The sequence below is a fragment of the Anguilla anguilla genome, chromosome 11 (assembly GCF_013347855.1).
Source record: "Anguilla anguilla isolate fAngAng1 chromosome 11, fAngAng1.pri, whole genome shotgun sequence".
NCBI classification, from domain to species: Eukaryota; Metazoa; Chordata; class Actinopteri; order Anguilliformes; family Anguillidae; genus Anguilla; species Anguilla anguilla.
Genome location: NC_049211.1, coordinates 6,718,901 through 6,746,366, shown reverse-complemented (window position 1 = coordinate 6,746,366; position 27,466 = coordinate 6,718,901). Strand labels below are relative to the sequence as shown.

The window sequence follows — 27,466 nt, the reverse complement described above, 5'->3', positions numbered from 1 at the left end:
CAGCGCGTGATTCCTTTTACCCGAGCAGAATTTACGCGGTGGCGCCCGTTGGAATGGCAGGCCCAGCCCTGCTCTGAAACCCCGGTCTGGAGGGGTGTCGGCGCACTCAGGATTAGCGTCACTGGCCATTAGCATCTCAGCCTCATGTTCTCTGTTACTGTTTTATTTATTTTATTGAATTTTACAGTCATGGAAATGGAATATTTGGATCTTTGACAGGCATAGACAGTGTCCTTTATGTTTTTTGGGTGTGGAGACATTGGACTGATGGCTGTTTATGCTACTTTTTGTAGTGGAGGCAGAAACACTGGGGGTATTCAAGGCCCGGCTTGATACAGTGTTAGGTGCTATCTAGCTTTTAGGTAAGCTAAGCATTAAGTACAGTTTAGTGGTAGGAATAGACGAGCAGTGTTGGGCTGAATGGCCTGTTCTTGTCTTACGTTATGTTATGTTGTGTTATGTTATGTTGTGTTGTGTTGTGTTGTTGTGTTATGTTATGTTATGTTATGTTGTGTTGTGTTGTGTTGTGTTGTGTTACGTTGTGTTGTTGTGTTGTGTTATGTTATTTTGTGTTGTGTTGTTGTGTTATGTTATGTTATGTTGTGTTGTATTGTTGTGTCGTGTCGTGTTGTGTCGTGTCGTGTCGTGTTGTTGTGTTGTGTTGTGTTGTGTTATGTTAGGTTGTGTTGTGTTGTGTTGTGTTACGTTGTGTTGTGTTGTGTTGTGTCGTGTTATGTTATCTTGTGTTGTGTTGTGTTGTTGTGTTGTGTTATGTTATCTTGTGTTGTGTTGTGTTGTTGTGTTGTGTTGTGTTGTGTTATGTTATGTCGTGTTGTGTTGTGTTGTGTTGTGTTGTGTTGTGTTTTGTCATGTTGTGTTATGTTATGTCGTGTTGTGTTGTGTTGTGTTGTGTTATGTCGTGTCGTGTCATGTTGTGTTGTGTTATGTTGTGTTGTGTTGTGTCCTCTGAAACTGAGAGAGGTTGTAAGGCGAGCGCTCTGCAGTCTGTGGTGTCCCAGGGATTTTTTTTGTTCAGGTGGGCTGAAGTGCCACGGCCATTCCTCTGTCTTTTATCGGTTCTCTTCCATTCTCTCTTTCGCTTTCTGTGTTCTGGGAATCGCTTTTTCTCTTCCTCTTTGCCTCCATCTCTTTATTCCCCTGCCGTACGCAACTTTTACTCTCTCCGTCTCTCCATCTCTCGTTGCCCGTTTCTTTCTTTCTTCTCTCTTCTATCCTTTTCCCCGGAGGTGTGGCTGTAGCAGCGCCCCTTTGAGGGATCTCTCTCTCTCCCCCTCTTTCCCCTCTCTCTCTCTCCCTCTGCCCCCACTCTCCATCTTGTTCTCTCTCTTTCCCCCTTTTTCTCTTCCCCCCTTCTCTCTCTCCCCCTCTCTCTTTCTCCCCCCTCCCCTCTTTCTGTCTCATCTGCCTCCTTCCCCTAAGGGCACACACACACACTCTCTCTCTCTCACACACACACACACACACACACGTACACATGCACACACACACACACACACACACTCTCTCACACACACACACACACACACACGCACTCTCTCTCACACACACACACACACACGTACACATGCACACACACACACACACACACACACACTCTCTCACACACACACACACACACACACACACACACACACGTACACATGCGCACACACACACACACACACACACACTCTCTCTCTTTCTCACAAACACACACACACACACACACACAATGATGCTGATAAAGGCCAGGCTTCAGTCTTAACCACTAAGTGGTTTGCCCTTAACTTAAAATATCAAATCTAAGCACAATTTTTTTTGTTTTTTTTTTCTTTCATCCTGTCCACGTTTATGTGGGAAGCAGATTCCCTCAGGTGTCCCTTAAGCTGGCTTTTAATGCAGAAAAGGAACTTTAATCGTGACAGTGTTTGAAGGCTAGCCTTCCGCACGTCCCCACTATGTGAGGGTGCGGGCTTGGGTGTGGTTTGATTTACAGCAGGCCGGTCGGTGATATGGGAAAGGCCTGTGAGGCGGTTTGTGAGTTTTGGGTGGCTGTTCGTCCAGAGGGCCGTGTTGTAAGCGGTTGAGTTGTAGAACGTGATGGAAGGTTTAGTGGCGTTAGCCAGCAGCGCTAACGTTCTCCAGATCAGGGCCATTTTTAAGGCTTCATGTTTTGTCCATAGGGTGTTTGGAGGAGCAAAACCGTGTCCATAACCTCGTAGCCCAAATAGGTGCGTTAGGGGTTAATTCCACACACACCCCACCCCCCCCCCCCCCCCACGTGCACAAATATGCGCTTTTATTTGGCGGTTTTGTTTGGATGTTTGTTCGTGTGGTTAAACTGAGAGCAGAACCGAGCCTCTCGGGCCGCTGTTCATGTGGTTGGCGTCAGTTCCCCAGTGGTGGGACTGGAAAGCGGCCCGTGTGAGTAACTAGCATTAGCAGAGCTCCCTTAACCTCCATCTGCAGTCATGACCTTGGGATATGTTTGTAGGACTGAGGTACAACACTTGTGATCCTGCAGGATCCTTTTTTAAAAAAAAAATTTTTGTTGGTTTTTATCGGTACCTTTTTTTTCCTCCCCAATTTGTGGTCCTTCACCCCTCATTCCATGAGCTGTGCCTGTCGTTGAAGCCATCGGTCACGCTGTCTCACCACCTTCTCTTTAACCCTTTGAGGTGTGAGATCAGGAATATGTGATTAGAATGCTCCTCACTGAACATTCTAATGCTGATGTCACAATCGGTACTGGTAACCGAAAGCAGCAGAGTTCTAGAACTCTGACTTAGAATTTTAAAGAAAAAAACAACAACATCACAGTGGGGATTGTGCCCATTTATGAGCCCTTTGCCGGCCAGACAGTGCTGTCTCTGTCCTCTTCATCTCCCTTCGCTCTGTCTTTTCTTCTTTTTCTTCTTCCTTCGCTCTGTTTTTTCTTCTTCTTCTTCTTCCTTCGCTCTGTTTTTCCAGTGGAGTCGGTGGAGGCCGGGAGGAAATTACACTCCCCTCCCGCTTGGAAGTACCCCCCTCAGTCAGGGTTTCCCCCACTGCACCCTGGGATAGAAATATAAGTGTTTGGGTGGTCGTGGCGACATTGATGGACAGAGAGGTTTTCATGCTTTTTTTGTCGTCGTCATTGTTATACTATGGATGTTCCAGGATTATGGAAGTATGGGTTTATAAACAAGTCATATACATATCTATAGTACCAGCGTTTATTACCAGGTTTTACTCGGTGATATGTTACTTCTACCAGTATTTACTATGAAATATTTTACATGTTGTTACTTCTTAGGCCACAGCTTTATAAGACTGTGTACTTTCGAAATGGATAAAGCACAAAGTCTACCGTATAGATTTCATTAGTTACTGACTTTGGTGAGGCAGGAATCTTAATTAGATTAGTTCCAGAGTTACACTCATTTTATTGAAGTGAATTAGTTGACTGTTGTTTTTATGGTGTCTCAGAACTGCAAATTATTAAAGGAGAGTAAAACACACCTGGATTTTATTTATTTTTATTTAACCATTATTTAACCTGGAGTACCCCATTGAGATCTAAATCTCTTTTGTAAAGGCAACCTGACGGTAAACTGAAAGTTACTTAACAAAACAGTTGACGAACAAGTTACAAACATCTAGTGTTGACATGAGACAGTGTAACTGTAATTAAAAAGTACAGCAGAGGTTAAAAGCAGGATTATACTTCAAATAACATTTTTAAAATCAACAGTCAAAATGAATTCTTCCAGCAATAAGGTGCAAAATATCTGAAAACCAGCTTGAAAAATTTCAGTACAGGGACTTCGGGCCACGGTGGTATTGGCTGGCAGAGCATGAACCAAAACAAAGGAAACCGAGGCACTCTCCAGCATCGACGCTCAAAATGTCGTTATTATTTAAAATGAGCCAACATTCCGACAGCAACTGCCACAGTCAGGGTGGTATTCAGCCTAGACCTACAGAACACAAACACAAACGACATGCCATCTTTGCCTATTTGCATTTTGTATTTTTCAATATCGTGCATTGTACTTTTGTTTTTTGTGTCACCATTTTTGCTTATCTGTTATTTGTGTGTTTTGAACTTCAGGATCCGTATACTTTTTATGCGACAGTGTCCAGCATGGAGAAGGGCTCAAGGCATTCACTGTAGTGTACAGAAAATAGCAGTGAAAATAGCAGTGTGAACTTGGATCCGACAGAGCGACTGCTCTCTTGTATGGAGATTTGTATGGCCTTGTCCATTTAGCCCTGGCGTGTTAAATTCTATGAGTGTGAGAATGCCACACATGATGCAGATGTGACACACGTGACACTTACACAGAACTCAAATTTCATGCAAATTTGCGGAAATATTTCAGAGGGAATGACTGCGCCCCTGAAATTCTTTGTAGTGAAATGCCAGGCTTGTTCACGGTCCCGTAAAGATGCGTTCATATTAAATGTGCTGTGACCTGGAAAAACTGAATAACCCATGCGCAGTGTGGATTTCTGTAAAATTAATATTGTGTAAATGGAAGAGAAAATAAGAGAAAAAACCTTTCCCTAACAGCCTAGCAGCAAAACATTACTATGTTGTTTCATCTGAAGTTCCCCTGAGCAGGCAAGCTTCCTATTGGCTGATATGTGGCAGGAGATTTGGAGGGGAAGCTGTGTCTCTTCCTAGTTTGCTGCTGGGGGTTTCAGACAGTATATGTGCATTTGAGTGAGTGTGTGTGTGCTCATGTGAGTGTGTATGTGTGTATGTGTGTGTGTATGAGTGGGGGTGTATGTGTATGTGTATATGTGTATATGCGTGCATGTGTGTGTATGTATGAGTGCGATGTGTATGTGTGTGTGTGTATGTGTGCGTGTGTGTATGAGTGTGTGTGTGTGTGTGTGTGTGTGTATGAGTGTGCGTGTGTGTGTGTGTGTGTGTATGAGCGTGTGTGCGTGTGTGTATATGTGTGCGTGTGTGTGTATATGAGTGTGTGTGTGTGTGTGTATATGTGTGTGTGTGTGTGTATGAGTGTGTGTGTGTATGAGTGTATATGTGCGTGTGTGGGTAAGTGCGTGTGTGTGCGCGTATGTGTGTGTGTGTGTAAGTGCGTGTGTGTGTGCGCGGTTGGCTGATTCGCTCCCTGTCCCCCAGGCGCTCGGGCTCTGCTGCCATGGTAACGGCTGAGTCCCGCGGCGGGACAGGGCGTGCGGGAGGCCGCCCCCCCCGTCTCCCCGCAGTCTGGCGCGTCTGTGAGCGAAATCAAGTCAGCGCAAATCAGACGAGCCGCTCAGCGTTCAGTGCCGCCCGTCGCCACGGCGCCCGCTCAGAGAGCGCCCGTCGCCACGGCGCCCATTCAGAGAGCGCCCGTCGCCACGGCGCCCATTCAGAGAGCGCCCGTCAGCTCCCCTTACACTGGGCCTGCAGAGTGACGCGCTGGAGCAGGGCCTTCAGGAGGGGAGGAGCTAATACACACTGACACACGCGCACGCACACACATGCGCACACGCACACACACGCATACATACAGAGTAAACCCACACACACAGTAAACTCACATACACACACACACACGCATACATACAGAGTAAACCCACACACACAGTAAACTCACACACACGCACACACACGCATGCATACAGAGTAAACCCACACACACAGTAAACTCACACACACACACACACACGCATACATACAGAGTAAACCCACACACACACACACACGCATACGTACAGAGTAAACCCACACACACACAGTAAACTCACACACACGCACACACAGTAAACTAACTTACACACACGCACAGACACTAAACTCACACACGCGCACACACAGTAAACACACATACACACACGCACACACAGTAAACACACATACACACACACGCACAATAAACACACACGCACACACACACACACACACACAGTAAACACACATACACCCACACACACACACAGTAAACACACATACACACACACACACACACACAGTAAACACACATACACACACACGCACACATTAAACACACATACAGAAAACACACACAGTAAACACACGGACACACATGTAGTGATCACATACATATACACACACGCAACATACACAGAGTTAACACACACACACGCACATTTTAAAGCATAAATCTCACAGTGAGAAATGTCTCTTTTAAAACTGTGCTATATATTAGGCAGCTGGCATCGTGTTGATGAACCGTAGCTATCTGTGTACAGGGGGCCGAATCAGAGGGCCGGCCTTGCTGGAGAGCCATTAGGCCTGCCGTGGCCAGAGCTACTCTGGGAGAGAAAAGTGACTGCTTCATTTCAGACCAAGCTTCATTAGCCTGGCCGCTCTTAGGAAGCGTTTGGGCCAGCGGGGGGTGGGGGCTTGGGGGGTTTTGAGGGGGGGGGGGGGGGGGGGGGCGTGGCCGTTTCATGGCAGGTGTTTAGTTGTTAGAAGCAACTGAACCTTGGAAGAACATAATGGGACACGGCCGCCATTAGGGTCCAGCTGAACGCCGCTGAAGTACCGAACTGCTGTTGCTCTCGGGACGTTTGCCTAAGCCGTTACCCATAAGACCCTGCGGTTGTTTGACATTGGGGTTGCCCGCTCAAATGCAGGCAAGGGGGGGGGGGACTGCTCTGACAGTGACCCCCTGAGAACCAGGGGCCCCTGAAAACGCCTGCGGTGGGGTCCCTGTGATGTTTTCGTCACATAGCGGTACCATCCCTGCGCTTTCCGACAGAACAGCAGTGCCATCCGTTCTGGCTTTACCCTCCCAGTTAATATTATGGACTCCGCATTCAGACAGCCGGTCTGGTGGGGAGCGTGGATTTTATACGGCATACGGGCTCCTCGTCTGTCGAGCAGCGTGTGAAGTTCCGTCAGTCCCTTCGTCAGTCCTGTCGGTGAACAGAACAAATGGCCAGTCGGTAAGATTTTTAATTTTGTTTTCAGTGTGTTCACATGAGAAGAAGAAAATAAAAAGTGTAGGATTCAGGATTCTAGCAAAATATCGGAACTCGAAAAAATGCTGTTTATTTTCCACCCCTGCAGCCCTCACCCCCCCCCCCTTTTTTTTTCTTTCTGCTTGAATGCATCAACAAAGCAAAGACAGTGTGGCGACTGCTTCCGCCGCCCCCCCCCCCCCCCCCTTTCTCGCCACCCCCCCACCCCCGCACTCTCCCGGAGTCTGCCCGCCATCCCCGCCTCCCGCCCACGTGCCCCCCCCCCCCCCTCGCTCCCTCGCTCCCTCCCTCGCTCACGGCGAGGTTACTGCAGACAGGCGCATGACTCATTAGGCATTCGGCCCCCGGGGTTCGGAGGGGGGGGGGGCGGGCTGGGGAGGGGGGGGCAGGGGTAGGGTGGGGGGGGGACACGCCGGAGGCGGGGAAGGGGGGGGGGGGCGCGTGTGCGAGAAGCGGGCGCAGCTGCAGGAATGTCGCGGGCTGAAACCGCCGTTCGCCGTTTTCCTTGTGCTCGCACGCGTGAGCGCGTCTCAAACTGGCCCCCGAGAACCTTCCGGAACAAACGCGCCAGGAGAACTCTCTCCCCCGCTTCCCCTTTCCCTCGCCATGAGACCGGCAGTAACAAAACAAGACATGTATAAAATTACATTTCCATATATCATGCTTTTTTTTTTTTTTTTTTTTTTTTTTTAATTACCACGTGTGTCAGAAGTTTTGTTTTTTTATAAAAATAAGGCCTGAAGTGACTTTGTTCCAGTGCGGGGGAGAGAGGCCGTGGGAGGGGAGGGGAGGGGGTTGTGATTGGCCGTTTTATCTCAATAAGGAGGCCGCCTTAGACATCGATTTTTCTGCATGGCGCAGCGGTCTGGATAACTCTGCCGGCTGCGTGGCGGTGTAACGCGCGGTTCGGGTGAGTTAGCGGTCTCTGTACAAAGCGCGTAAGCGCGACGCAATGGATAGCCGCGCGTCATTGATGCGTGCGTTTCACGCGACAGAATATGCCGCCGTTGTGCGAAGCGTTTATTTGCGGAGTTAATCCTGTGCTCCTCACCCCCCATTCCACCTCTTTGAGAACCCGGTGACGTTGACCTCTTTTTGTTTTGATGGTCCGAGCGCCAATTTTAAAACGGCGCTTTCCCCCAAAAACCCCGGACGTACGGTAGCGCTGTCTGACCGCTGTGGATCCTGAGGTTTTTTGGTTTGCCGTTTTCCTCAGAGTTTCCCAGGATGCCGTGCGTGACTAAAGCCACTTGGGTTTAAATGGCTTCATTGCTTTCAGGAGTGGTGCTTTAACAGTGTGGAAGGAATTGTGGGATGTCTACGTGTTTGGACCCAAGGATTTCACAGCATATGTTTCTAGACAGGGCAGGCTCATCTGGAAATACGACCACTTGAATTTGCACAAGACGCAAGAAGGGAGGAGAAAGCTTAACCTTTCTGAACTGAGATGCAAGTGGTTGCATACAGGAGTTGATGAACAATTACTGCTAAAATTGCTCATTCTGAAATTGGCCAGATTAACCCTTTTAAGGTGTGGGATCACAAATATGTGATAAGAATGTTCTTAACTGAACATTCTACTGCTGATGTCACAATCACTGCTGGTAGTTTAAAGCAGTGGAGTTCCAGAACACTGACTTAGAATTTTTGCGGGAGAAAAAAACATTCCAGAAAAAACCTACTCGTCAGAGGGTTGAGATTTATCGCTGCAAAGTACTACGTGCTGTTTGGTGCTGATGTGTGCTTCGTGATGCATACTGAGGTTCCCCGTCATTTACAGTATAACCCAGTGCTGGGTCCTGATCTGCTGGGGTCCTTGGGTTGTATGCATATTCATTTATGAAATGCTTTAATTATGAAGTTAATAATTAGCTATTAATTAACGCATTAAACTATTTAGAGACACGTTTGTGTGTCTGTGTGCATATGTGTACAGACCTGAGATCTTTGTTTAAATATAGCTTGGGTTATAACTTTCAGACATAAACTGTGGGAGGATTTATTCATAGCAGTGTTGTTCATAGGAAATTTAGGTTTTTTTTTTCTTTCCATGGCTGTTAGATGGTTGACCGCATGCTGTGTTGCGTAGTAGAGTGTCTCGGCTCAGAAGTGAGTGTGTCTGTTTATCTGTGTGTGTGTGTGTATGTTTGTGTGTGTGTGTATGTTTGTGTGTGTGTGTGTGTGTGTGTGTGTGTATGTTTGTGTGTGTGTGTGAGTGTGTGTGTGTGCATGTGCTTGTGTCTGTTTGTGTGTGTGTGTGTGTGTCTGTGTGAGTGAGAGAGAGAGAGAGAGAGAGAGAGAAGGAGGGAGCGAGCCAGGAAGCGAGAGAGAGACAGAGCTTGTGTGGGAGCGACCTGTCGTTTGAGGGTGTTGTTTTGGTTTGCCCTTCTCTGTGGTGTTTTGGTGATGCCGGAAATAGTCTGAGAGCAGAAATGCGGCAGGGGATGGGGGGGGGGGGGGGGTTTCTGAGGAGGGAGCAGCAGGGCAGGGTGTGATGGGGGGGGGGCGCGTTGCGTGGGCAGAAATCTAATCGCTGCAAACTTCTCGAGAGGACCGCTGTCTGTCCGCGGTTTTCCGTAAAAGCCTAACCACCACCCCCCCCCCCCGCTTGCCCCGCCCGGCTCCCCCCCACCCCTCGACGCCCACGTACCTTGCCTTCAAAACTTTTCACCCAGGAACTCTTTCCGCTGCCTCTGTCGAGCTGCTGTCATGCACTCTATTTTCGGTTGCCCCCGACGACGCTGCTTCCGCTAGGTTCACGTGGCTAGCTGTGTTTGGAGTCAACCTGACGGGTTTGAGAACGCTCACCTCCTGGTTCACTGTCAATATTCGTGATAAAAAAGGTGCGTTAGCCTGACCTCTTAGTCCACCCTGCTGCCCCACACCAGACAACCTGCCTACTGCTCAGACTACACAGCTCGCGTCCTTAGGAAACAGATCAAAAAAGTATTTTCATTATGTTCGTAAGATGCAGAGAAACCGATATGTCATCCCCCTCAAAATAGGCTGCTTTACTGTACATCTCTGGGCGGTAAAAAGGAAGGAAAAATGTGATTGTGCAGCTTGTGAAATTATTATTTTTTTAAACGTGAAGAACAATTTCTGAGAAATTGACACTCTTCTCATTCTGGGGGATTTTTCAAAAGAAAAGAAAAAATCCTTTTAATGTATGGCAGAGGGACTGCACCTGTTTGCCCTTTGGCTGGTGCCCCCCCCCCCCCCCAAACCCCTTCCTGGCCTGCCCCTCACCCTGCAGCAGCTTCTGTGGGGGGGGGGGTGGGGGTGGGTGGGTGATGAGTACATACAGGAGCGGATTTAGGCGGGGGGGGAGGGGAAGGGGGGATACAGCAGAACCCAGGAGAGACGGGACACTGGTGCAGGGGGCTCCCTGTGGGTACAGTGGACTTTCTGAGCCTGGTCCGTCCTGGAATCCCAGGGGACTGGTCATCCTATCTCTCTCGCTCTGTCTCTCTCTCTTTCTGTTTCTCTGTCTGCATCTGTCTTTCCCTCTCTGTCTCTCTCTTTCCCTCGCTCTCTCTGTCTCTCTCCCTCTTTCTCTCTCTCTCTTTCTCATTCCCCCTCTTTCTCTCGCTGTCTTTCTTTCTCCCACCCTCTCCCTCCCTCTCTCTCCCTCCCTTTCTCTCTCTCTCCCTCCCTGTCTCTCTCTCTCCTTCCCTCCCCCTCTCCCCCCCCCTCCCTCCCTCTCCCCCCCTCCCCCCCGCGGCTCTGCTCAGCAGTATAGCCGCATTGATCAGCAGAGACCACTGCAGGCCAGGTTAAAGGTGGGCCAGCTTCACCCAGAGCCCCCCAGGGTCTCAGTCCTCCTCCCTCATTAGATCTTTGAAGTGAATTAAAAAAATTTCACCATTGCCCCCCCCCCCCCCCCCCCCTTCACCACCCTTCCCCTCAGTTCTGCTATGCTGTCGTCTTGGAGCAGCAGCCCCTTTGGTTGTTTATTACTATTTTTGATACTGGCTGGGTAATTATATTCTATTTGTCTTTTTTTGTTTTTGTTGATAATGTTCAGCGCACAAGGCTGTTGTAAAAATATGTGAGAAGCTGGATAAGGCGGAAAAATGAGATTCGCCAGGCAGGACATAAAGGCATTTGATTGGTACAAGCTGAAACGTTACGGATTTAAAAATGGGCATGCCTAAGTATGGATAGCATAAAAAAATTGATATAAATGAATAGAGGAAGCATTTAATCGTTCCCTAGGTAGTTTTTTTGAGTGTAACTGACCCCCTTGTTGCCCCCGTTAGACCAGTGATGGTGATTGATGGCTTATGCGTGAAGCAAACCCTACGAGCCACATGCAAGATATATTATCAAAAGAAGCTATTATCACTACTCGCTTCTCTGTCAAAATTATTATTTTGAGGACTTTTATGGCAAATTACCACATACCCTTGTATGGTTCTTAATTCTCTGCATTCTCTAACCTTATCATATCTCTATTTGTCTTTAGTGGATGATGATGATGATGATGATGATGATGATGGTGATTATTATTATTATTATTATTATTATTATTATTAATGTTTAAGCATTCGCGTATTAAATAGAGCAGTTTTGCAGAGGAATTTGCTTTGTTTCTCTCTGATTCATATGAATTGGTGATTTCACTTAAAGGTCACTTAAATTCAATTGGCTCTTAATTTGACTGAGCCCTCTCAAAGTGGTCACAATCAAATTTTAAAAATGCATTATGAAGTTTTATGCTGTATAAACATTTAAATCCAAAAACAAAATAATTTTTCTAAAATCTTTTGTTTCATTTGTCTTTTAACTGTAGGTAGCATGTAAACGTACTTGAATGACCTGCATGTTGTTATAACATGAACGTGCTGCCGTAGGTTTGTTATAAGCTAGTTATAAATGAGCTGTAAGTGATGTTTTTGAATGCAGGCTGTTGCTATGGTTACTGATGTGAGAGGGATCCCAGCGTTGTGGCTCAGAGAGGTTCTGCCGGGGCTTTGAGGGGGTTTATCCGCTGCAGCAAGGCCTTCAGGGGCGCGATTACACGCCTCCTGCTTTGCGCGCTGGTGGAGAGGAGGAGGAGAGGAGCAGAGGAGGAGAGGAGGAGGAGATGTTCTGACAACCCCGTCTTTCTCCGTGTGTGTTTTTTTGTTTTTGCGCAGAACCGCGGGCGCCTGGCGGAGAAGCGCTCGGTTCCGCTGCCGCCGACGCGCGTGCCCAAGAAGGAGCCGCCCTCCTGCGCCGCCTTCAGCAGCGAGGACAGCGAGGGCAGCGAGCGGGGCCCCTGGGAGCATGCCCACATCAAGCAGGAGGACGAGCTGCACTACAGTATCATGAGGAAGAGGTGAGAGACTGCATGTGTGTGTGTGTGTGTGGGTGGGGTGGGGGTGGAGAGTGGGTATGTGTGTGTGTGACTGTGTGTGTGTGTGGGGGCTGGGGGGATGGGGGTGTGTGTATGTGTGTGTGGGAGGACGAGCTGCACTACAGTATCATGAGAAAGAGGTGAGAGACTGAGGTCTGCCTGTGTGTGTGTGTGTGTGTGTGGGGGGTGTGTGTGTGTGTGTATGTGTGTGTGTGTGTGTGTGTGTGTGTGTGTGTGTGTGTGGGTAGGGTGTGTGCGTGTGTGTGTGTGGGGGGGGTGGTGGTTGGGTGTGTATGTGTTTGTGTGGGGGGTGTGTGTGTGTGTGTGTGTGAACGCGCACATCTCTGCACGTGTGTGTGTGTGTATCTGTTGTCTACATGCTCATCTGTGCGCGGTTGGTTCTGCTGGTTCCTCGCTCCTCTTCCCTTACACTGCACAGAGGCGCAGAGACAAACCTTATACCCCCCCTCCCATTACCCCCCCCCTCAGCCCCGGCGCTATGGCGACCAGCCCCGCGCTCCTGCGGGCTCTTCTCCGCTCCCCGGTATTCGCGGCGGGCGCGGGTGCGGGCGGGGGCGGGGCCGGGGGCGCGGGGGTGCGGGCGCGGGCTGAGCGGTAATTGCCGTGCCGAGACGGCGCTGAGTGGTCAGGCGGGGGTTTTCGCTCGCCAGACGCCGCCGCTCGTTAGCGGGAATTCATGGCGCCCGCGAGCCTGAGCCGCCGAGCTTCCGCCCACCAATGAGCCAGCGGGGGGGGGGGGGGGGGGTGAGCGGATATCACACCCCTTCGCGGGCGAAGGAGAGAGAGAGAGAGAGAGAGAGAGAGAGAGACGCACACAGACTCTGATTAGCCTGAATGCAAGAGCAACGCACCTAGAAAACTGGCCTGGGGGGGGGGGGGGGGGGGGGGGGGTGTTATATTTTAGGACTGCCAACACCAAAGCTTACCTCATGTCTGTAGGACAGTCCAGAGGTTTTTGGTACCTGCGTGTTCCCTGTAGCGTTTTTTCGGGTACTGTGGTCACTGACTCGTTCGTGCTCTGACTCTTTGGTTAGTCCCGATCACATGACTGACCCGACTTGACTCAGTGAGACTCAGGGAATAGAGATGGCTTGTTTTTCAACATTAGAACGGAGAGCAATGTTTGCAGTATTTGCGACCGCAGTATTTTTACACATCGTTCATGTTCTTATGTAATTAGTAAGCGTGAAGTTTCGGGTTAGGGTTAGGGTTAGTGTTAAAGTTTCACAGACACAAATTAAGCCTAGTCCTTGGCTAAACTAAATTTTAAATGGAGATTCTCCATACAAGACTCAGTTTAGTCCTGGACTAAGCTTAATCTGTGTCCGTGGAACTGGCCCAAAGGAATTAGTGTGGGTGGGGCCTGGACAGACCCTTCGCCCTAAAATCCTAAATGTCCATCGCGGCAGTTAAAGGCGTGGTCTGCCCTGGTGCAAACGGAGTTGAGGTCCTGTTTGTCAGTCGGCATTGGCGATACTGGTGATGTCACTGGCCGTTGGATGAGTGTGTCAAGTGAGCAACATTTTAAGACTGAATTCAGTCATCCATCTTGAGTTCTTTTCTGTCGATTCCTTGTTAAAATATGTAAATATGGTGCTTTAGGAGAAGCTGAGGCTGGCGGGGGGGGGGGGGGCAGGGGAGGGGGGGGGGCGGGGGGGGGTGATGGATTTACGGAGCTGGAGTCGGTGAATGCAGGATGGCTCAGGTATTAAGCGGCTGCAGGAGATTTTGTGTACTGCATAACAGAATGCTATGGGGATGTTATATTATGGGCTGTCTGTAAATACACTCTAGAATACACACACACACACACACACTGTCCACACACACACACACACAGACAGACAAATGTGCATGTACACACACATGCACTCACACACACACACACACAGACACACACACAGACGCCTGCGCACGTACGCACACACACACACGCTCTCCACACACACGTGCACACGTACACACACACACACACACACACACAGATAAACACCCATTTGTGCACAATCCTCTAATGTAGTTTCGTTCCATTAAGGTCAGTCCATTAACAGGAATCTACAAAGTGCAAAAAAAAAAAAAAAAGCCCAAACGCGTCAGACATCTCCCATGAAAATATAATTCAAGTAAGAGAGAGAAAAAAATACTGCCTTCAAAATTTTTAATGCTCTGCCTTGGACTTTTTATTTCCAGATTATGGGGAACTGCAAATGCGTCATATTCTGTATGAAATAGCAGTGGTTTATTTGTGTATGCAATGATCGCATATTCACGTAGTGATTGAAAGAATCCATACAATCATTGCATATATTTCAATTTAGAATACTCTCATTCAGCATCTCAAAATAAAACAGACCTGAAATTATTTTGCCATTGATGTACTCATCCAGACTTAGATGAGAATAGACAGTTAATTCCGTCTGTAAAAACGTCCTTGAATTACTTAAAGGTAGACGTCTTTTTTTTTTTTTAAATGAGAAATATTTTCATTAAATCAGGTCTGAGCCAGTATCGTAAAAAAAAGTGCATGAAAGCAAAACAGACATGAAAGCATAGAGGTACGAGACACCGTGTAACGCTACAAGGTCCCGTTAAATTTGTTACTGCGGTTCTTTTAAAAAAATAAAAAAAAACGTTTTTTTTTTCGTTTTTTTTTGAACCTGTGACATTTCAGGCCCGGTGCGGTGCGGAGACTCAGACGAGCTCAGAGAGCGGTTATGACTCACGCGCAGGTTTCGCCCTTTCAGGGGAAGCGTGCGGGGAGGAGCCGGGGCTCCAGGTCTGTTCCGAGGGGGGGAGGGGGGGTGACCCGCTCTGCGCCCTCTTACGTTTTCGGGCCAATCGCGGGGTCCCGACCCCGGAGGAATAATGGGGGCGTCTCAGTCCGTTAAATTAGATTTCCATCGAAGCCGTGTCGCTGAGGGGTGTCGGCTAATTGGATTTTGTCGATGGATGGGAGGACGGAAAAGTTGAGCAACAAAAGTTTTTTTTTTTTTTCAGCGCTATTAATGCATCATCAGCACCACTTTGGGGCTTCTGCTATCACAAAAGATGAGCGGTATGAAAAATGGAGGATGTGTTCAAAAAATGTCCGATGGTGGAGCTCTCTGTGTTATCAGGTAGTATAGGAAGAATGGGAGCTTCCCATTGGCTGAGGGAGCAGTCAATCACCAGAGGAATACACATCATATAGCGCAGGGTGATAATCAAAATTGGACATTGTGATGTTAAAAACATGCAAAACAAGTCAGCAAACGCATAAGAGAGACTAAGTGCGTGTCAGATCACGTTCCTGATTTAGTCTGTTGAGTCCGTTGAGCGTTAAATTGGTGGATGCTTCTTTTTTTTAAGCTGGCTTTTGTCAAAATCTCCACCTCAGGCGTTAAGTTGCGTTCTCCATCGCCCAGACTCTCCAGTCTTTGAGGCTGTTTTTTTTTTTTTTTGTCTGTTATATCCGAAGCCTTCCGGAGTGGCGGGATCATTATGTCGGACGGCGCTCTCGTGCTTCGCTCTGGCGCGTCCGCAGGTCTCCCGCTGTTTTACCCGCGTAAGAGCAGCGCGCTAGAGGCTCCGACAACAAGGGCTTGATTAAAAAGTGCTGACTGCAGGTCTAGGTAATTACAGAGGAACCGTCATAGATTATAATACTTCCTGCTGACGAGGAATCTCCCAGAGACTCGATGCGCAATCCCCAAAATGGCTCAGTTGCTATGGTTATGGCCACTTAAATTCAGTTGAGCGCAAAACAAAAAAATTCCGATGGCTTATTAGATAGAAGATATATTATGCATTTATAGCAGTTTTTATGTCAAAATGATGGCGTGTAAGATTCTTTTTCAATTCGTTTCTTTTTTTTTTTTTTTTTTTTTGCATTTTTACTTATTAATACAAGCATTCCTGTTTTTAGAAAAAAAATGTGGACCACGTTGGAATGATTTTATTGCCGTAATAAGCCTGTGACAGTTCTGACTTTCAGCATTTTATTTTGGGTACCTATTTTTTCAGCCCATATACATAGCATTGCATATGAATTCATATCTTTTGTCTTTTTCCTTTCAAATGTCAGTGAAGTATTTTATTATGTAATTTGAAATAATGATAGCTATTGGTCAGTAAATGTGCTGATTGAATCGGGATGCAGGAATCCCCCCCCCCCCCCCCCCCCCCCCCCCCACAACAAAAGGTAGACTAAGGGGTTAAAACGATAGGGTGATTGCGGCAGCTCTCTCTACCTTTCCCGGGCCCCGCAGTCTCTTTAAATCTGTGCTATAAATCCAGCGGTGTGCAGCTGGAGGTTTAACACACCTGTCTGTGCTGAACATGCAAATGGCCTGAAGGCATGTAGGGGGGTGACAGGCTCCACGCCACTCACCCTTGTCCAGAACCGCAGACCCAAACTGAACATTGGGCCAGAGACCCAGGAAAGATCCCTAACCCTAACCCTAAACCTAACTCCCCTTTGGTACATTCACTCCGCTGGGCAGAGCTTTTGGAATGCTGAAATGTACCTAGATTCTTGTTATTACATTACAGGCATTTAGCGGACTCTCTTACCCAGAATGACTTACACAACTTTTTACACAGCATTTACGCTGCATCCATTTATACAGCTGGATATATACTGAAGCAATGCATGTTAAATAGAGTACAACAACAGCAGTGTCCTACCCGGGAGTCGAACACACAAGGTTCAGGTTACAAGACCAGTTCCTTACCCATTATACAGTACTACACTGCCGCCCTTGTTACTAAATTTCCCAGTATGGCTGCATCTCTCTCTCATACCTGCATTTAGAATTCTGGGTACATCTCCCTTCCTGCGTGGGTCTTACAGAAAGAAAAAAAAGAATGACATCTCTTACACCGAAACGGTGTAGCTCTAAAATATGCCAGCTTGTCAAATGCTAATTATATCCTGGTGGAGAGAATATTGCCTTTAAATGTGGATATGTATATTTATGGAACGGCAAGTTACTGCACAAAAGTGTACGTGGAAGTTTCTCACAAGCTTATGGTAGTAGTGGAAAGGATGAGGTGCTGTATGTTTATATTTGCGGATAGAATTGTTTAGCTTTGTGTTTATTGAAGAAAGACCAGGCCCCAGGGTTGCACACTGAGTATTTTCACTGTGACACGTCTGGAATTTAACTGCAAATCAATGCACTTGTATTTTTTTTTATAATGGCCTTCAACTCCTAATTTAAAAGGGAATATGAAATATCTCATTTCAAAGCAAAAACCTTAAGTTCAGAATATGATAGATATTAGCACGGGTTACTAGCGGCAAGCTTATATTTTTATCTGAAATGCGTAGCTTACATAAGGAGGAACATGGCAATAATGCCAGAAAGGTCCACCACCTCTTCTTCTGTATGCATTTACTTCCTCACATATAAACATTTTCATCAGCTTAAACCTTTGCAGTTTTCGAAGAACATTTATCAGTTATTCCAGTTTTGATCACTCAGGATTGTCATTTAGCTGCTGCTAATTTGATCAACGTGAACATTGACTGACTGACCACGTTGGTCTCCAGGCTACACCCTGAGCCGACCAGAGGAGGATGGGTTCACCCCTCCTTGAGCCTGGTTCCTTCCGAGGTTTCTTCCCATCTGCCACAGGGAGTTTTTCCTTGCCACTGCTGCTTTAGGCTTGCCCCTGTGGGGGTTTAGGCCAGGGCTGTGTCTGCGAAGCGTATTGTGACAGTTGTTTGTGAAATGCGCTATGTAAATAAATTTCGATCTGATGAACAAGCATACACAGGTATGGAATTTATCCACCGTATTCCAAAACAGCCTTTGAAATGTTAACACTGCTACAGTGGCTGTGGTTTGATTTTCACAATAAAGCCAGCAGGGCTGTTTGGCAGGACTGAGTTCCTCTCAGTGGTGGTGGGGGAAACCCCGCGGCGAGAGGAAGTGGAACGGGTTCGAATTTCGGGACCCGTCCCGCACCCACTCCGTGGGTGAGGATTCCCCCGGGGTGTCTCTGCTGAGAAACAACCCTTCTCCAAAACAACACGGGGATCCCCTGCCCCCCCCACCCAAAATGTGGCCGCAGCTTTGGAAAGTTGGGGCGGATGAAAAGCAGAAATGTGTTTTTCGTCGAGTTTTCCTTCAGGTGTTCGATGTGAGAAAAAAAAAACCCTGAATAACAGGTTTCTGTTTCGCCGTTGAAGAAGAAGCCTTTGAACTTTGTCCTTTTGAGTTAATATCATGACCTCAGGGCAGGTTTGTGTTTTTTTTTTAAATTGTTTTTTTTTTTTTTTTACATTGGGTTTTTTACATTGAACTGCTTCATTTCAAAATGTCCGTTTACGTTTGACTCGATCTTAAAACAAACCTTGCTTTCGCTAACCTGGGAAGTGTTCCAGCAACAGCTGTCCCTCACCTTGCCCTTTGGATTCTGAATTCAATCAGAAAAGCAAACCGTGTTTGACAGGGAGGAGAGTGGAATTTCCTTCCGTGTTCTTACCTTTTAGGACCTGTAGTGGTAGTGTGACTGGCAGGTTGTCAGGTTGTATTTTTGTTCCACTTCACACTTGTCTTTAACCCTGTTAATGTTTTTTTAGAATTCTCAGTTGGTGTTCTAGAACTCCGTTGCTTTCAGTCACCAGCAGTGATTGTTACATCAGCATTAGAATGTTCAGTTAAGCACATCCTAATCACATGTTTGTGATCTTACACCTTAACCCTTTGAAAAGTAGTTTTTTGTCGACAGGAACACCTGCTGCAAGCCATTCGCTGTTTACAGAAGAAACTAAATTTCTATCATTTATAAATTTAAGAACGTGTCTGTTGCAATTTCTTTATATTTATATAGTGATCAGTGCAAGGCTGGTTCCTTCCGCACTGAACAGGAAAATGAAACTGAATTTTGCAGAATTTGCTGAATTTGTAATTTTGAAGTCCGACAAAACCTACCAACGCAAAAAACTCAAGATTGCAGACTTTTTCTACACTTTTTTTTCTTCTGTCATCTTCTCAGCCTCGCTCCTGCCTGCATGTGGAACGCATAAAGGAAACCCCTCTCATTGTTCGAAGTCGTATTTATAGACGTGTTCTTTCCATCAGAATGGGAGAGGAATGAGTCAGTCCATGAAGCTTTCTTAAAAATAAAAAAATAAAAGTTCACTTTGATTTTCTTTACAATGATGCAAACAACTTGAATTTATATATTAGGTTATGCTGGATTCATCCAGGAGGGAGCCCCATTGAGATTATCGTCTTTTTTTTTTTTTTTCCAAGGGGCGTCCTCCAAATATATTGTCTCTGCGCAGCTCGAACAAATTATTAATCCGCTTTGGTTTTATGAGTTTGCTGCAGATCCCCTTGTGGAAAGAACCTCAGTACAGGTCACGACCCCTTAGACTAAACCCAAGTGCAGGTGTACCTGCAGGAAGCGTCTGTCGCAGCTGCAGCATTCCCCTTGTACACCTGCGCCCCCCCAGCCCAGCCCCCCCCCCCCCAATGCTCGTCCGCGTCCTCGTGGCTGGTTGCCCCAGGCAACACTCGTATGTACTGTATGTGGTCCTTGCAGTTTCAGTTTGAGCCAGCTCAAACTGGTTTGGGCTGGTTCGTCACAGCAGTGTCACACACGGTCTGATCTGCCGCTGCTACCCGGTCCTCGCTCTACCCCTCGCCCTGCCATGCATGCATGCCAGCTGTTAAGGCAGTGACTCACTTCTGTAGTTTTTTTTCCCAGTGTCGCATACTTTACATTTCTCTCGTGCGCAAGCTAACGTCATAACCGAAGAAAATATTGAATCTGAAGTGAACAAAATGATTGTGCTTCTGCTGGTCTTCGGAAAAACTTTTGATGGCTGCTTACTGGTACCAGCTGTGATTAATTAAGTTGCGGTAATTAGTTATTAATAGCGCGTATATTGAATGCGCTCATAGTCAGTTTCGTCCCGTTTACAGTTTTCCAATAAGTAATTAGCGTCGGGCTCTCGCAGCAGTAAACATTCACACTTCTGTTGGCGGCTTCTTTCGGCCGCGCTGAGCAGTGAACGGACTGGTACAGCTCAGGCCTGTGTGTGTGTGTGCGTGTGTGTGTGCTTGTGTGTGTGTGCGTGTGTGTGTGCTTGTGTGTGTGTGTGTGGGTGTGCTTGTGTGTGTGTGTGTGTGTGTGCGTGTGTGTGCTTGTGTGTGTGTGTGTGTGTGTGCTTGCGTGTATGTGTGTGTGTGGGTGTGCTTGTGTGTGTGTGTGTGTGTGTGTGTGTGTGTAAGCGTTTAAGTGTGAGAAAAACTCCGGCCATGCTGAGATACAGGCTGGTACAGCCTACGCCTGTGTGTGTGTGCGTGTGTGTGCTTGTGTGTACTTGTGTGTACTTGTGTGTGTGTGTGTGTGTGTGTGTGTGTAAGCGTTTAAGTGTGAGAAGAACTCCGGCCACACTGAGATACAGGCTGGTAGGTGTGAGGTAGATCTGGGTTGGTGAGGCTGTTAGTCGGGGCAGACTGGGGGTGTGAGGTAGATCTGGGTTGGTGAGGCTGTTAGTAGGGGCAGGCTGGGGGTGTGTTCTCAGCAGTAGTGTTATAATAATAGACCCATAGACACATAGATGTGCTGCTGCCAGCTTCAGATCCTGTCCTCTCCAGGATATCACTCACACACGCATGCACAAACACGCACACACACAAACACACACACACACACACAGGCACACACACAAACACACAGACACACACACACACACACTCTCTCACACGCACCCACGCACACACTCTCTCTCACTCACGCACACACCCACACACACGCAAACACAAGCACACGCGCACACACACACACACACACACAAACACACACACACACACACAGACATACTCACGCACACACACACACACACACCCACACACTCACACACACTCACACTCTCACACACACACACACACACACAGGCCTGTGTCTCTCTGCGGGACGTCCCGGCTGAATGAGGCACAGCCGGTACCGCGGGTCGTTATTCCGGTGTGGTCAGTGGGGACGCGGGTCGTTATTCCGGTGTGGTCAGTGGGGACGGGGCGTATCGATTGGCTGGTTTAGAATGTGATTATATGAGACTGTCTCCAGCCCACGGCTGATAATACGAGCCGCTGTTGCTCTGAGCCAAAGTGCGAGATCCCGCAGCCTCCCCCCCCCCCCCTCCCCCCCCGGCCCCCACCCCTGCCCTCGCCCCCGCACCCCCCTCCTGTGTGGGGCAGCTGAGTCAGCCGGCTGGGTCTTACCTCTCCTGACGCAGGGCCTGACCTTGGCTGCCCGGACGGGCGGCCTCATTAAATGGAGGGCACCGGGATCTCCCAGTGAAAAGGATGCTAATTAAGTTCCCGATGGTCCTGGCTCTGTGGGCTTAGCGTGTGTCCTCTGTCTTAGCATATTAACATGCCAAAGTGGGAAGCACAAAAAAAAACATTATCACAGAGCTACTCGCACAAAAGGGTTACTGTAATTATTTGAATACTTATTATTATTAATATTAATAATAATAATAATAATAATAATAATAATAATGATAGCTACTTGGTAAAAAGGGGTTACTGTAATATTTTAATACATAAGTTCATAATAGTGGCATTCATTATTATTGTTATTGTTGTTATTAATAATATTTATAATAATTATAATAATAATAATCAACAATTGTATATTATTTGAATATTTTTATTAATACTAATGCACACACTTATAACAGAGCCTATACTGACAGTGCAATGTTGCCCATTTACTGTACAGTACTTATGATATTGCTTTTGTTTTTTGCTGTACTTTGGTCACTGGTTTCCCAGTAAAGTTGTCTGTTAAAAGGAAAATGAAACGGCATTTGTTTGCTACAGTCATTGCATTCGCTGGCAGTGTTGTTTTATTTTTCTGCAGCTTTCTCTCGCTGAGCAAATTTATCCTCGCACCTTTTTTCCCGTACACAGTTTCCCTTGTGGCTGTAGTTTTCTCTTGTAAGCCTCAAAACGTTCTGCCAATTAACAGTTTGTGTGTCTGTCCTGAAGTACGTTGCCGATTATCAACCTGTGAGTCTCTATGAAATTGCTCATCCAATTAAAGGCGTATGTGAGCCCACCGTAAATATCTCCAATTAACACCAACATTGTAGCAGTTTTTGTTCTGGAAGACAAGCCTAATTTCTCCCCTGATTTTTGGAGGGATTGGGGATGTTAAACCAGAGCTTATTAGCTGAGGAGGGGCGTCTGAAACGAATGAAAATGGCCTTTAATGGACGATTCCTGGAGCTGTAATAAAGGGCTTAAAATCCATCATTTAAAAACACATACACAACTACTAGTGCCCCTACTACTACTGCTACTGCTGCTCCTACTGCTACTGCTACTATTACTACTGCTGCTACTACTGCTACTGCTGCTACTACTGCTACTGCTACCGCTACTATTACTACTGCTGCTACTACTGTTACTGCTGCTACTACCACTACTACTACTACTACTACTACTGCTACTGCTGCTACTACTACTACTGCTGCTACTGCTACTACTACTGCTACTACCACTACTACTACTACTCCTCCTACTGCTGCTACTACTACTACTACTACTCCTACTACTGCTACTACTGCTGCTGCTACTACTACTACTACTCCTACTACTGCTGCTGCTACTACTGCTACTACTACTGCTACTACTACTACTACAATTACTACTGCTACTACTGATACCATTACCACCACTAGTACTACTACTGCTACTACTACTACTAATAGTACTACTGCTACCACTACTACTACTACTACTGCTACCACTACTACTACTACTACTACTAGGACCAGGTTTAAGTACCACTGATCTGAAGGATTGGAGAAAGACTTCTTAATAAACTGCATAGTGTTGGCCTGCTCTCTGGTTTTTAGCATTGTAAGTGTCGTGATGGTGTTTTTCTAGCCGCACGCACACAGTAGACTGCTCACATCGCTGTAGGAGCCTGTGTAGCTTCCAGAGGGCGTGGGGGAAAGGCGACAGTGTCAGTCCGCCATTGCCACAGGGGTCTGCTGTACAACTGTGATGTCATGACTGGCGGGCAGGTGACTGTCTTTGACACGGGGAGTCCTTCCGCTCTCTCCAAGCTTGTTCCTCGTGCCTGAGGTTTGGCCTCCGGTTGAGTGACAAGTGGCCCGGGTTACCCAGCCTGGTCAGGGGGGGAAACAGGTTCCTGACTCCTGTTCCTCGTGGTTTAAAACGATGCGGGATAGCTGCGCATTGCCACGTCTGGGCCTGAAATCTGCATTTCAGTTAGGCCGGGGTCTTGGGTTGGCATCGGCAACGCAGCTGTCAGTGGGGTCATCGTTGATGGGGGGCGATCGATCCAGGGCTCGCTCAACTGCGATGGAGGCCCCACTGTACCTCAGGCTCTGGAGCCGTAGCGAGAAACGCTTCTAATATTACCCAGGTGCTAATCCGGTGTGGTGCATCATTACTGTGTTTTAAGGAGCTCAGAGCGGTAATCCGATTTCATGGAAAAGCCCCCGTGACTCACTTCTTCCGCCCTCTTGTAAGGTAAGAGGCAGTTCGTGGAGTAGAGGTGTAGCTGAGGGTTGGGGTTTAAGGGTGGTGGGGGAGGATGGGGGGGTGTGGATCGGAAATATCCTCCTCTAAACTCCAGCCCCCCCCTCCCCCCCCCCCCATCGTCGTCCCTGCTCAGAGGAAAGGGGGCGGGGACGTCCCATGAGCATCAGTCCAGCAGAGGGATGTACCAGCGAATCCCCTGCTGATCTGCTATCAGCCCCTCTGATCCAATCAAATCGCTCCTGTGCGTGGCGGCCATTTTCACCACCGCTGTTCAGAAGCAGCCGGCTCAGCTCTTCCGTTCCCCTCACTTAACTCTCGCAAACGAGCGCACTTTAAAAGGTAAAATGAACAATAATTTAAAAAAAACTAAACATTTTATGTGCACATAAAACATGATTATCCTCTAAAACAGCTCATTTTGTCTGAATGATAGAGTTTTCATTGTGTGAGGGTTGTTTTGCAGGGATAGCAATGGCAAGCTATAAAGTCTTACAGTAGGTGCTTTTTGCGCAGCTGGGGAATCAATTCAGGAGTCCCGGGAGCTGGACAAAACCACCTTTTCCACTTCTTATTTTTTTTTGCCTGAGATCCTGAGGCAGTGAATGAGTTTCCTTTTCCCATTAGGCGCCGGGTAATGAAAGCCAAAGAACGACCGGACGTCGGCTGCTTCCTATTAGCATCGCGCCGCCATTTTAAAACATCTAATAAAAGAAACATCTCATCAAGTGACTGATTGACTCAAAAATATATATATTTTTTTAAATTGTAAGTTAAAATAGGAGTTCATTTCCTACCTTTTTTGATGGATATTCAGGGCGTTACAAATGCACGCTCAGCCGATGCCTCTGTCTAGGCCAGTCTACATTGCTTGCTGTAGCGACTCTTCTAATATCTGGCCTTTCCCTGGAACAGTTCATACCACAGATATCGCACTATTTATCATACGATTTTCAGGGTTGCAACAGGGTTTCTGGTCTTGTGTGTGGTACCCTAGCCTCTACGTCATTGGTACTCCTAGTTCACCCCCCCCTCACCTTTGGTGCTGTTGCAGCTCAGCGGGTGATAGGGTGAGACATTAATGTGTTCACCGCCTCCCTGACATCTCCAGAGTTCCGTCTGCTGGTATTGCTGATATGACTGAAGATTATACGGATCAGGCTCTCCTCGCGTGCTTCAAAACTCTATGGTTTTATCCAGGGTGATTGAAAGGCGAAGAAGAAGAAGAAGAAGGGGGAAAAAAAAGATAATCACTTCAGTTTTAAGCCAATGAACTGCTTAGGGAACCCTGAGTGTGTTGATTAACCCGTCTTGAGATCGAAGATAAGACGAGGGATAAGGGACTCAAAATTGCTTGATGCAGGAGCCCTGTCAGTTTCCTGCCTGTCTGCGCCTTTTTTTTTTCTTCTCAAACCCCTCACTCCCCCCTGCCCCCCCCCCCAAACTCCCTGTGTGACGACCAGAGACAGGAGCAGCGGTAGTAACAGGCAGCAGTTAGACAAAACCTAACATCAGACCCTCACAGTTAGCCTGCTGTTGGGACTTCAGTGACTGCTGTTACCACAGACAGACAGACAGACAGACAGAGAGAGAGAGAGAGAGAGAGAGAGAGAGAGAGAGAGAGAGAGAGAGAGAGAGAGAGAGAGAGAGAGAGAGAGAGAGAGAGAGAGAGAGAGAGAGAGAGAGAGAGAGAGAGAGAGAGAGAGAGAGAGAGAGAGAGAGAGAGAGAGAGAGAGAGAGAGAGAGGGAGGGAGGGAGGGAGGGAGGGAGGGAGGGAGGGAGGGAGGGAGGGACAGAGAGAGACAGAGAGAGAGACAGAGAGAGAGATACGGCTGTCTGGAGACTCTAATTTCCCTGATTAGTGGGGGACTAGACAAAGCGGGCTGCTGCCCCTGCTCCTCTGAGCTCATCTGAGCTGAACAGGTGGAGCTGTGTGGTATTTGGGAAGAGAGGGAGGGGAGAGGGGATGGAGTAATGGTTTGGGTGGGAGGGGGGAGTGCCCATTTTAGCTTTTGCAAAAAAAATGTAATAGTTAATAATTGTATTAAATATTGAAGTGTGTGTATGTGTGGGGGGGGGGAGTCTGTGTTTGTCTGTGTGTTTGTGTGTGTGGGTGGGTTGTGTGTGAGAGAGAGAGCGAGAGAGAGACACCGAGTTAGTGTGTGAAGAGGTTTTTTTAGGCATGTATCCCTTGCTTATGGAAAGTAAATTCGTTCTGTTCGTTTTCTTTCCCTTGCTGTGGCTGAAATGCATTACATTTCAGAGGCAGATTCTTGTCTTTCTTCATTTCATTCATGCGGCACTACGAGTTTCACATACCGGTTTGACGGATCTCACCGTCATGAATTTTGTACACTTCTCTGAATCTGTGTCTGGTATTGCGCAAATATATATTTCTTTATGCGTTTTCTTCCGTCAGCTTCTGGTTTTCTTTCCAACTGAAGTCCTAATTTCCTCTTTCGGGCTATTGATTGGACGGGACTTTAGACGGCTTAATCTAGACGCCAGTCAGACGCTTGTTAAATCACCGTTTGAGAAAACCCTGTAGCTTACATGCCACTCCAGACCCTTACAGTCTTACAGACACCCATTTTATGCACAACATTGTGACTTGGGGGGGGGATGAGAGAGCGGAGAGGAACCAGTCAGGCCGGCCTGAGATTGGAGTGCCGTTGATGACCCTTCGCCCTCACTTCCTGTTTCAGCCGCGACGGCGACCTGTCGACGATAATCTCGGGCCTTCGCCACACCAAGCGGCACGGCATGCCGGAGGGCCAACCCCGCGACCAAACCGCCGGCGACGACCACACGAACGCCGGCCGCGCCAGACAAGCAGGTAGGACGGGGGTCGGGGGGGCGGCAGTGTGGCACAGTGGGTAAGGAACTGGGCTTGCAACCGAAAGTTCACAGGCTCGATTCCCGGGTAAGGACACTGCCGTTGTACCCTTCAGCAGGGTTCTTAACCTGCATTGCTTCAGTGTATATCCAGCTGTATAAATGGATACAATGTAAAATGCTGTGTAAAAAGTTGTGTAAGTCGCTCTGGATAAGAGTATCTGCTAAGTGCCTGTAATGTAATTTCTTTATTTTCATCGATAGGGGTTTAGCCCCCCTCTTTAAATGTTGATTTATTTTGCCCTCTCCCCCCCCCCCCAAAGAGATAAGCAATGCCTATTGACATGAGTGTCTTAATTTGGCGCACTTCATCTGGATTGGCAAATTTAGGCTTATTCCTTATCCTGTTGTGTCCCTCGGAAGTGCCTTACTTGATGTTTTACATTTGCTGGCCTTCCGGGTTCTTAAAGGCTTGTTTTAAATTCCCGCCCTGTACGCTAAAGGATTTAATGTGCAAAAAAAAAAATGATGTCAACATTACTGCAAGTGCAGCGCTACAGTTAATGAATGAGCTTCACTGAGATTAATCAGCAGTGTTGTCCACACAGGTATGATAGTGCGTCTTAAAAGTGCTGTCTTTGATTCTTATTCCATTTAAAATAATTTTCAGCAAATTAAGTCAATCTAATATGAAATTGAAATAAATGTCAGTTGGTTCTCCTTTAGCTGCTGGGTGTGCTGTATAAGACGATATGTGTAAATATATAAGAAGTAAGCTGGTGTTTGTGAAATGTAATGGTTTTAT

General features: G+C 47.3%; 1 protein-coding gene across 1 annotated transcript in view; it reads left to right on the top strand.

Moving 5' to 3' along the window:
- Positions 1-27,466, top strand: part of LOC118207962 — a 77,230-nt gene that overhangs the window by 44,118 nt on the left and 5,646 nt on the right. Inside the window, exons 5-6 of the mRNA XM_035382185.1 lie at positions 12,087-12,268; positions 26,532-26,662. Of these exons, the coding sequence (XP_035238076.1) occupies positions 12,087-12,268; positions 26,532-26,662 (313 nt within the window). The remainder of the gene's footprint in view (positions 1-12,086; positions 12,269-26,531; positions 26,663-27,466) is intronic.